Below are 12,003 nucleotides of genomic sequence, written 5' to 3' on the forward strand. Positions count from 1 at the left end.
AGCAGTCCTGTCTATGACATTGTACACATAGATATTTAGATGGCAGTTGAAATTTGGTATATCGAGCAACTTTAAAATAAATGCAACTGAAATTTGTAGGTTTTTGTAGGAGATCGGGATAGTAATTTTCTAAGATTTCCCTTTTTTCTAGGGTGCAATTTTAGTTTGGAGTCACAGCTTGGATCTGCGAATTGTGCCACACAGGTACGAAACACATGTAATTGTGAGTCTGAGGAGCAGTGTGGTTTGCTAATTGTTGGGGTGCTACTATCAGCAACACAAGAAGAAAACAACATACTTCTTTCACTTTCCCTCACTGTGATTACAGTTTTCAAGGGGTGTTATTTCCAACCAGAACTCACAAAATCTGAAATTTGAGTATAAATAGTTCACCATAAACATGACCTGACAAAGAGGCCCATAACGCTAAAAAATGGGAGACAAAAAAAAAAAAAAATGCCATTCAAGTAAGACAGATAAGATGGGAAACAGTAAACATGTTAATAATTAAAACATTTTTAAACAACTAGAACAAATGAGGCTGAATGATGACCATTACATTCTATAAAAAAGATGGTAAGGGAAATAACAATAATAATAATAATAAAAAAACTTCCAAAGCTGATCGCAGGACGAAGTAGCATCTTAGGGTCACCAAGTCGTCATAGCAACTACATATTTTAAGCCTTTTCTACACAGCTCTACGAGTTGTGGCAATAATTGTGGAGGGTGCTAAATGGCCAACCCTTTTCTGACTGTTTCTATTGCTTATATAGTTTCCTGTACAACAACAGACTAAAACTATATAAGTACTTAAACCACGGCTTCATTATAAGCAAGGATTTCTTCAAAATTGCACACTGAGGTTCGCAGTTGCTGTCCTGCTGGTCAATTTTGTGGCAGAACCGAAATGTTTAGAGTGGACTAATGAAAAATATAAAGTAAAAGAAACAGCAGATGTTGCTATAGGGACGGAGAGACAAAAAGAGAGCATCATAAAAGGAGCAGAGAGTGGGGCGGGGGTTGTGGCTGATTACAGGGACACAAGGAGTAAGAGCGGGCAACTATTTAGCAACTGGTGGGCGACTAAAGTAGCACCTTAGCCTGAGCAGTACCTGCTATCATGATGGCAGATGGCCACTTGAGAGCTGTGGGCAGACCAAACAAGGGGTGCTCAGTGAAAACAAAAAGGTCACAGCGGAGCTGGTTACAGATGCACAGTCGTTCTCATTCTGAGCAGTTAACTGGTCGCCACGGACAACAGGAATTAGGTTTATGCCTGGTCTCAAAAACACACTTGTTTGTTTTTTTTTTAAGTTGCAGCTATGCATGTCTTCATGCTGCTAATACGCAAGCATGAGTGGGAAGGATTTACAAATAGGTACAGTTCATCTATGACCTTGTGAAATAAAAAAAATGTTAAAAAAAAAACAAAAAAACAACCACCATAAATAGTAGCCGAGATCAGAGAGTATGACTAAGGCCTCAGTGTGACCTTTTAAACCCACTCTTAGTGCGAGTTCCTTTGACTCAGTAGGAGTGTTTTTAAAACTACATACAGAAACTTGGTGTGGGTTTATTTATTTCAACACCATAAAACCATCTGTTAGACTGTGTTACTGAGAGCGGCTGTTTAAGTATAGCTGACAAGTCATTTGCTCGAGTTTACTAAACAGACTGAAATCTTTTTTATTGTAGTTTCAGCAAAATTTTTTCTTTTTTTACAGCATTAACCCCATACATGTAGAAAGATGTCATTACGCTGTGAGTTTCTAGCTTAGGTGAATAAATCCCAGGAGCAGTAAAAACTAACAGTTAATCACTCAGTAAACCATTGTTTTTGACTGATTTTAGCCATTTAAACCAAACTCAAATTGGTGCAATTGATTCAAGTTTCAGTGTCAGTAAGGTGTCTGAAATAAAAGCATAAAAAATGTTGCAGATTGAAAGATCTCCAGTCCCAATATGTGAAAACTGAATGGGTCCAGGATGTTTCCCTTATCAATGCTACTCCACTGTTAATCTACAGCTGCAAAGCTATAAGATGATTCACAAGCTGTTTTTTAATCATGTTATGCAATTTCTTTGTGTAATAACTGATACTGTGGTATTTTTACTCAAGGTTACTATGGTGTGACAATCTCAGACTGTCCCACGCCTCGCCCCATAGATATCAATATTTCAAGTTTATGTTTGTTTTGAGTAGCTAAAATTCATTAACACATCATAGCAGCTGTTAGCGTTCCACTTCTCAGAGTATTTCTTCATTTTTCTACCTTCTTGCTGAGCTATTGCATCTGTCTACATTAAGTAAAGAAACTAATTTTGTCAACTTTAGAGAGAATATCTTCAGAGAACCCAAACTATTGCTCTAATGCAACATGACCAAAGCTGTGGGATCTTCCTTACAACTTTAAAGAGGGTCTGAGCCACATCAGCAGTAACAAAAGGAGCTCAGCTGAACTCTTTGCTGCAGACTTGAGAGTGCTGCCAAAAGCGCTATAAAAAACGACGACCAGACAGCATGGGCGCTAACCCGACAGCAACCCCAAACACCCTCAACAAACATCCTTTGTTAATGAGGCATACTGCCTGCAGTGAACACACCATCCCCAGAGAGGGACATTTATTAGGCCGTTTTTTTTTTTTTTTAGTTTTTTTTAAAGTTTTTTTATAATTTTGTACTTTGCAAATGAACAAAACACAGAATGCTGGTGAGGCTGCAAGAGTTTTACTGAGTTAGTAAAAAAAATGGATAGATTAAAAGGAGAGCTTAGGATTTACATTGGATTGATTTTTACATAGAAAAAGTAAGTTGTACTCACCACCATCTGAAGAAGCTGCAGACTGAAAGAGAACAAAGAGAGACATGAATGAGAGGCTGCCCTCATGACCCACAGTGCTAAGAGAAGAGACTGAAGCCTGATCTGCTGGTAGAGTTTCCTCTGGCATCACAACCAGCTGCTTTGAGGTGTGCGTTTTCCCTGGTTTGCTTTCTGGAAGTGTGAGTCTGCACCTTCCACCAGCCCGCTCGTTTGTTCGTGGGAGGACCTTTGGCCTCCATGACACACACACACACACACACACGCACGCACGCACGCACGCACGCACGCACGCACGCACGCACGCACGCACGCACGCACACACCCCCACACACACACAGTACCCACCCTTTCCCTCCCCTCTTTGCAGTGCATTCCTTCTCAACGCAGTCACAACGACAAGGACCCATCAAGGCTGTCTACTTGAGAGGCCATCAGTGGGTGCAATGGCCCTCTTTTTACTTGCTAATGCAGGGAGTGAGTGACCCGTGCCCCTGAGCAATCGCACAAGGTAGCCATGGCAGCCAAACGTTGAATCCTCCATAATTACTTGCATGACTGTTTCGAAAACCAACATCCACACGGTCATTTTTGCTCTTTTCCTTTAGCGTAGAAGTTTTTCTAGCTCCTCTTTCTGTTTTCTGGGTCCTTCGGCGTTGTATAACTGTAAACTGAAGTCGTTTTCGCACGTCAGCGGAGGTGTTATTCCTGCATCAGAAAGTATTCCAGCGAAAAGGCTTGCTGCAAAAATCACACCTTCACACATTCGCAGCCCGTCAAGAATTGGGGATTAGGCTTCCGAGCTGTCAAGTTATAAGCATTTCTGCATTGACGTTAAAATCAAACGTTTGTAGATACTTGTAATGTGTTACTGAGGGCAAAAGCATGACGCGGCAGCACTTAACCGCGAATGTTGCGACATGAATTTGCTCTGATTAAAATCTTTCTACTTCCAGTTAACAACACTTAAAAGGAAATAAGCTTTGGTTTTGTGATATTCTAAAAACAAAGGACAATGTTAACAGTATACTCACTTATGTAATTTTCTTTGAGTGTGTGCAGAGCAAGCTGAGGAACATTCTAAGCCCAAACTGTCAAGCTGTTTTCACCATTATATTTAAATGCTGGGAAGAATATCCTGGGACTCGGTTCAAGAACGCTCGCAAAGGACTGGTGCGTTGGAGGACACAATCTGAAAACGGAGAGACTATTTGCAGTGGGGTATTTTCTGATCTTCCACTTCAAAGTGAGAATATGCAAAGCTGAGAAAATGCACAAACAAGGTTTTTTTCTTTTACAGGCTTTATGAGGAACACAGATATTTAGCCTTTAAATAATTTTTTAAGAGCTGGGATGTTAAGAAAAAAAAAGAAGAAGTAAAGCGAAAGCTGTCGGAGAGCTAATTTGACAACTAAATACTAAAACGATTTCACGTGAACTTCTGTGTAGACCCAACTGGCCTTCTGAAAGCACACAGGGGGGGAGATGACGTTCGGTTCTATTCCAGGACCGGCCACATGTAAAATCTCAATCAGACACAGACCACCAAACCACTAATTGCGTGTCACAGCCTCTTTTACAACCGTGCTGCTGAATCCACCCTTACAATCGTCAACACCCTAAAAACCGCTTCTTCTGTGGTGGCTAAGCATGTGTTCAATAATCACAGGAGGGGAGGACCAACATGAAGAACACCCCGAAACAGAAGAGAGAAGCAGAAAGAGGAGAGAGAGAGAGGAAAAAAAAAAAAGAAAGAGAGCACCCACTACATCTGTTTGTCCCTCTGGATCTAAAAATGGCAAAACCTCATGCTCTGACTCCACACGGGCAGAGTTCACTCTGGAGAACAGGGCAGACATCTTGTCACACAGCATGATGTCAACTTTGGTTTTGGCCGAGCAAAAGGTCCACAGGTTAAACGCTGAAATTATGAGGTGGTGTTTTAGCAGTTAGAAATGCCTCCAGGGTCAAGGGCCTATAACAGAAAATGTATGGCTGACAAATATGATAAATACCTACTTTGTGCAAGAGTAGAGGTTGCTCAGAGAAGAGTGGGAGAGTTCCAGTTAATCACGCCGTTCTGACACATGGAGTTGATGCAATGTCTCATTGTTGCAGCTGTACTCATGCCAGAGGCATAAAATAAGGCTAAAAGATCGAACGGCTGACAACAAATAAAGTTTAGCTTCTATGGAAACTTGGCTGTGCTAGCTATTTGATTAGCGTTGGCTTAGCTTTACCCCTTTCAGCATAAGAAAATGCTTCATTTCTCCTGAAAATTGATTTAAAAGTTCATAGGAGGCAATAATATGTACCAGGATTTCTTTTGTATGTAAAAAGCAAACCAATATTTTTGTAAAAATAAGTTGTGTATTGTTTATTTTTACAAAGATATCCTAATTGGTATCGTCCTATTCTATCAGTGCTGATTGGTGGTCAAAAGGTATAATATTTTACTAATCAGTGAAAGCGTTACAACTCAGTGCTACCAGATCAGGCTGATACCAACACTGTTTGGTGTGGATGTGGAAACTGAAAAAAACAGCTTAATGTTAACTATGAGGAATTGCAGAGATTTAAAAAGCTATGCAAATCGTTACTAAGTTTTGGGAGACATGATAAGGCTGAGAGAGAGCAATACTTTCAGAACATAACAGGCAGGGTGACCAAAGTAAAGTTATTCTGTTTCAGTATTTGGAGCTTTCAACTTTTGTCTCTTATAAAATATGACATATCTGGTGCTGTTGGCAGTCATTTAGAAATTTCGGGGTGTAGTGATATACATTTTATGAAAGGATACTCAGACTGTTGTTTTGACTATGCTAGGAGTGCTAAGTGCTAACATAGAAATATTTATAATAGGATAATTGTTGTCGTTTTAAAGATCAGTCACTTCATTTCTATTTCTAGGTTTTTAAATCAAGAAAAATAAAACTTTAGTGAAAAGAGGATGGATACATTTTCTTCCGAGATGTTCATATCTGTGTGTGATTGTGTAAAAACACAACCTACTGAAGGAGAAGTAGATTTTTTTTTTAATTTGCTGGCCCATTTAGTGTAATTCATTTGTGGAAATTTAATTAACTTGTTCCATGAAAAAACTAAACTGAATAAAATGCTATACTTAAAAAGCGTTGTTCATTCTACATCATTTTTCACCAAATTTATTAAGATAAATGTGAAAGGTCTACAGAGCCAAATGAGGTTCCAGATCCTCCCCCTAAAGAGACAATTAATCCTTGCATTATTGTCATGTTTGAAGCTACTTAACCCCAATTAGTTTCCTATGCACCCCCGAGCTTTTAGCAGCTATTTAAAAAACCTATTTAAAAGGAACAAACATAGCCTTGGATTTTGCTACCCACTTTGATGTTACTAAAATATTACCTTACTCTTACCAAAGGCCAGATGCAGAAAGGGGGGGAATATATCTGAGGAGCTTGGAAAGAAGATCATTGATATAAAAAGTTAAGATTTTATATCAAGAATATTGCAATAAGAACCCAGCCTCCAAGTCTTGTGAAATGAAACTCAAAGCTAATGGGAATGACAATCAAATAATAGAGAAACATTGAACCATTGAAAGCCATCATCAATGGATGTCACTGTCTGACAGAAAAAGATAGGAGACCCAAGAAAGACACAAAACAGGGGCTGCATCTGGCTAAAGGAACCTTGAATCTGTGCATCTCAGAAAGTGAAGTTTCCTGGGTTGAAATGTATTGTTCTGTACTGTCCAGTCTCAGCAGCAGCTTCTGGTCCCCCAACAAGTTAACAACCCAAAACATGAACCTAAAATCACAAATAATAATGGTAATAATAAAAAAGCTTGAGGAGAAAACACTGAATTTCTAACATGAAAAGATGCACTTTGAAGATGTCAAACTTTAAATTTGAGAAAGTATGGGAAGTTGTCGCAAAAAAATTATAATTCTCAAAGTCAATTTGTCATTTCACTTCCTAATATTTCCAGTTAGTACCTGTAAACAAACCACTTCATACCATTTCACTTGAACCATTGTGTATGAGTGTTGAGCACTTTAAAATACTATCTACAGGGTTCCTCTCTCATTTGTCTTTCATAAGACATTTAATTATCTTCGATCTTTGTATTATACTCAATTACTATTTACTGTTATACATTATGAACCCTGATGAAAATATAACAATTTTAAGTGACCTTCTGCTGGAAAATTTTACTCATAACACAACATTTTCTTACAGAAGACAATGAGTAGATGACAGACAATTACTGCCAGTAGTCAAAGCAGGTACAAAGTGTCCCATTTCCGGGGAGGAAATTGTCATTGCAAAATCTCTCAAAGCAGACAGGACCAAACCTTTAAATAGGAAGGGGCAAAATAATCAGGACCCTGTAAAGTCAGCAGATCACTTAATGGCAGTGATAGCTGCATAAGAAATCACAAAGTTTTATTTGTATTGAGTAAGGAGTGAAAAAAAGGTTGTTGTTTTTTTTAACTGGTTAGTCTGTATTTTGACTAAAGCGATGATCCGCGTAGACAGTCACCACTTGTCCATATGTTCTCTTCCACAGTTGGCACCTCTAATAACAAACTTCTCAGTGTGGGTGGCTCTGCAACATTTACATAAGACAGTAGTTTAAATGTCCAACCTTCCAGCTAGACTCTTCAGAGGTCAAATAAACGGATAACATGCTAGATCTGAAAAGCCCGTGACTTGGCTTTTGGTTAGGGGAGGTTTCTCTGTGATCTTCCCACCGTATAGCCAGAATCGTAAACACACCACAAGGTGTATTAGTGTAGGGCATCACTCAGAGACAAAAGGTGGCAAAAGTATGAAACGAGTGGAAAGGAAAAAGTACACAAATTGTTGAGAAAATCTTGGAAACATTAAGTGCACGAGCACCACTCCCTCACGGGGTATCTCAGATGTTTCAAAAGAGACTTCTATTATCTTTAAGACTTTGGGCTATTTACCCATTACCTATACCTGTTTTCGCACACTTTGATGTACTCAGACATTTCAAAACTAAACTTTGACTCAAGCCGAGGCTGATTCTAACACGCCGCTAACAACCGCAGGTCCAAGCCGACACAGACAGCTGTTTTAAGTTGGGCAGAGAAAGAGACGAGCGACAGAGACGGAGATTAATGAGAAAAACAGCTGACTGAACAAAAGGAGTCTCCTTTCTTCGAGCTTTAGAGGAAGAGGAGGCTCAGTCGGGGAGCCTACTGTTTACTTACAGTGTTGAAGTTCCAGCTCCTCTTGAAGGAAAGTCTCTTTTTGAGACTCATTGTTCCCTGGTCTGTTACACTAGAGGCATACAGGCAGGACCTCTGTATGTGTGTGTGCATGTGTGTGTGTGTGCGTGGGTGTGTGTGTGTGTGCATGTGCTAATGCATACCTGAACATTCCCCACCCAAAAACTCAGCAAACCATGTCTGTACAAGTTGGAGAAAGGGGGAAGAAAGGGAGGGTGAAAGAGGAAGAGACTTGACAAGGTACTGGATGGAAAAAAAGAAAAAGAAAGAAAGAAAAATCAGAACAGGGGGAAGGAGGGAGTTCGAGGGTACTTTCGAAGAGGGAACGAAAGCTTTTCTTACTTTGCAGCTGTTGCTATGGTAACCTGCCTCACAATACACACGGTCTCTGTCAAAAGTGGCATGAAGGAATCGGGAAAATTAACCCCCCCATTTATTCCCGGGCGCAAAATCCACACTCATTATTTAGAAAAAGCGGAGTGGCTTGCCCCCGCTTGCTCCTTTGTCTCCAGTCGGGGCGCTCTCAAAGGGAGCAGAAAACACTGAGTCAGTTTAAATTGAGACCACATGAATTTTTGTTCAATCTAAATGAAAGTTAGGTAGGATCACAAGCTGAACTCGAGCCTCGTTATCCACCGTCGCAGAGCTTCCCTCCTGCAAGCCCATCAGAAAGTCGTGTCAATTAGTGCTTTCTGCTCGCAGTTGAGCACATGTAGCGGCGAGATCTAAATATATACACATATTTATTCGGAAATAAATCATTCACTCCACAGCAGGACTCTGCCACCACATTTCCTCAAAATCTGCACGGGGAGCAGTCTCATTTTGAAATAGGCCCCGTGGGGTTTAGGATGAGACGCTGAACTTGTTGAACATGTAAAAACTATATGAGATAGAGTATTTATTAACAGCTTTGCAAAGACGGTGTTTATTCCTAAGATGATTAGGTTTTACCACAGCTTTGGAAAATGGCTGCATTTATGGCCAGAAGCGTGCAGTGCCTTGTCGATCTCAGGAGTTGATGCGGGTAAAAAAAATTTGTAGAAAGAGAAGCGATTCGAGACGGAGGAAGGACATGAATTACGACCGTTAATGAGGACAATTAAAATGAAAAAACAAGCTTTTAAATCAAGAGATGTGTTTTTACAGTGACCTTTTAATTGCAAACCAACCAGACTAGATCGTTTTCCATTGCTAATATACATTTATATCTCAGTTACAGGTAGATTACATAAAGCTGCAGTATGTAACTTTTGTAAAAATATTTTTTTTACATATTTGTTGAAACTGTCACTATGTTGTGACAGTATGGTATGAGACAGATAATCCGTGAAAGTAAACCAAGCTCCTTCCTCTGCCTTCTCCCAGTGCTAATTAGAAACAACCAATCAGAGCCAGGAGGCGGGTCTTAGCGATGTCAATCACCCTCTTTGCGGCGCTGTAAATAAAAGACATAGTAAAAGATTGGCTTTACAGTGAATCTTTAAGGCTGTGACATCCAATTCCTCAGAAAAATTTTCATATAAAGAAGAAAAAAAAGTTTTATGGGATAACTTTCATGGTATCCTCTATCAATCACAACTTTGTCCTTTATGTCTATTAAATTAATTCAGACCCCAAAGTTTAGCTTCTGTTTAGACACCCTGGTTAAAAGGTGATCCGTTTCATATTATACCATCAAGACATAATAATAATAATGATAATTTTAACAAATATGTAAAAAGACACTTTTTAAGAATCCATTTGGTGGCCTTAATTTCACACTAGATTGGAGACAGGGTGAAGACATGTTGGAAAAGTCAACGGGCCGGGACTCAAATCCTTGACGACCATGTCAAGGACTGGAGGCGTTGTTAGTTCCCCTACGCCACATTTTCTTTAATATAAAAGTTACATTCTGCTGCTTTAAGCTTGTAGTTTTATGTCCTAAAATGAAAGGAAATAGTATTTATTGACACTGTTTGATTCATTAAAGGATGCATTTTAAGTATTTTATTTAGTCTGAAAATCTCTAATTTTCATGTTTTAAGTTTGAAAAATAGATAGAAAGCTCATTTTTAGTTCCAGTCATACTAAATTGACTGCACTGGTGACTGCAAAAAAAAAAAAAAAAAAAAAATTGTTACTTCTTAAATCAGGACTTCTTTTACCATGATTAAATATACTAAAATTAAGCTGCAGGTTTTTTGTTTTTTTTCTAAATTTCTCAAGGTGGTTGTTGTTGTTTTTCTAAAGGCTTTCACACATTTTTATCAGGTGATCAATACATGTGAAGACTGCTGTATATTTCGGTATGTGAATTCCCCGACAAGAACAAGCAGAGTACTTTTTAAACTGTCCATGCGCAGCCCTTAAGATTCCTGTGTCTACACAAAAAAAGAAATGTGCTTGACTCAATCATCAATGTTTCCTACGCTTGGAAGTCTTCACACCTCCACAATGTTTCAATGAAAGATAAGGGCCGCAGACAGTTTAATGTGCGTGTGTGTGTAGCCGCGCCATGAATAGAACAGCGAGCGTCCTTCCTCATAGTCACGATCGGCTGCGGCCAACGGGATTTCAACTCAAAATGTATTAAAGTGCAAATGCTGAGGAGTCACTGTGTCATCCTGCATATCTTTAAATGGCACAGCAGTTTCAAAGCAGAACCACCCACACAGAGATCGTCTCAGAGACCTTCCGTTTTGCTGTAAAAACAAGCCGAGCAGAAATGTGCAAATCCATTTTTTCCCCCCCATATTTGATAAGAGAACACAACTTCTTGCAAGATAGCAACACATCACCCAGCAGCTGAAGTTCTTTAAGCTCTTTAGCCAACAAAAATTAACACTGAAAAACTGCTGCAGTCTTGTTCTGACGAAAGAGAAGATTTCGTATTTTTGGTCAAAACATAGCCTCCTAGCAGCCCTCCAACTTGATGCGTTGAAGCAAAAGAAGCTGAGCTGAAATTTTCTATTACTTTCAGGATTTCCCCTCTGTAAGCAGCCACAAATTTACAAAGTCAATTACAATGCCTTTGATGCGCCCTAGCTGCAGCTGGAAGACTTTATAATTATGAATTGCACTAGAACAGCTCCTGGTGCTCCGGAAAGCTCTGAGTCTAATGATCCCACTGTGTTCTTGAGGCGAGAGCTCAGTATTGTGACACAGAAAGGGATTGAAAATGCTTTCATGTGACGATAACGCCTGTCATGTAGTAATTGGAAGCTGAACCCAGTAGTGAGCTGAGTCATCAATAACTGTAGTAACATGAATCTCCAGACACAGAGCGGCCCATTTCCGCCCTGCAGGTCTGATTTTGCCCTCTGACCTCCGTCACACAGAAAGCCGACTGCTGCAAGGTGATACGTCCAACAGTGGCAAACGTTGTCTCGACAGAACGCCGGCAGCAAAGCAACTTTATAACTTTACTCCTTGGTGCTTGTGACAGAACATAAAAAAAGCGAGCGCAGAGGCTCGGCTTGATTCAATCGATTCGTGAAACAGTTCCAGACAGGGTTCCTGGCATCGATAGTTAGCGCTTGTCACAAGGCTTAATTGCATGGTAAGTGCTCCGCCGAGCAGTCCTGACTGCAAAAAGGCTGAAAATAATCAAGGTTTGCTATCTGTGGAAGCAGATAATCTACCCCCAGGAAAAAAAACAACAAGAAAGAGCCAACTTCCTCTGGCGCGAGGGAGAGCGAGGGCGCGGTAACTGATAAAATGGAAGACACATTTCTTCCCAGATCATGCAAGGATTGAGAGGAAGCAAAGGAAATGTAGAGGGTTGGGGACTTTTGAAGCTCTCGATGACAATATTTAATCATAGATTAAATAATTAATTATCTATCATGAACACCAAATTCAATGAAAATGAATTTGATTTGATAGACAGTCAGATTTATTGGGTTTTTTTTGTGTGTGTTCTTTTTAATCTGGGCAAATCAAACATAACAAGC

The 12,003-nt window shown here is 39.7% G+C and overlaps 1 protein-coding gene across 4 annotated transcripts in view; it reads right to left on the bottom strand.

The window, feature by feature from the left end:
• The window catches only part of LOC103480437 (regulator of G-protein signaling 12-like), a 46,132-nt gene that overhangs the window by 19,121 nt on the left and 15,008 nt on the right, over positions 1-12,003 (bottom strand). For 2 of the 4 annotated variants that reach the window (XM_081600117.1, XM_081600119.1), the window contains one exon: positions 2,826-2,847. In XM_081600117.1, coding sequence (XP_081456243.1) covers positions 2,826-2,847 — 22 coding nt within the window. Of the gene's footprint in view, positions 1-1,115; positions 2,647-2,825; positions 2,848-8,047; positions 8,162-12,003 lie in introns of those variants that run through there. The other 2 variants (XM_081600118.1, XM_081600120.1) reach the window with 2 other exon arrangements.

This window comes from Poecilia reticulata, chromosome 18, assembly GCF_904066995.2.
Source record: "Poecilia reticulata chromosome 18, P_reticulata-male-v2, whole genome shotgun sequence".
In the NCBI taxonomy this organism is placed as follows: domain Eukaryota; kingdom Metazoa; phylum Chordata; class Actinopteri; order Cyprinodontiformes; family Poeciliidae; genus Poecilia; species Poecilia reticulata.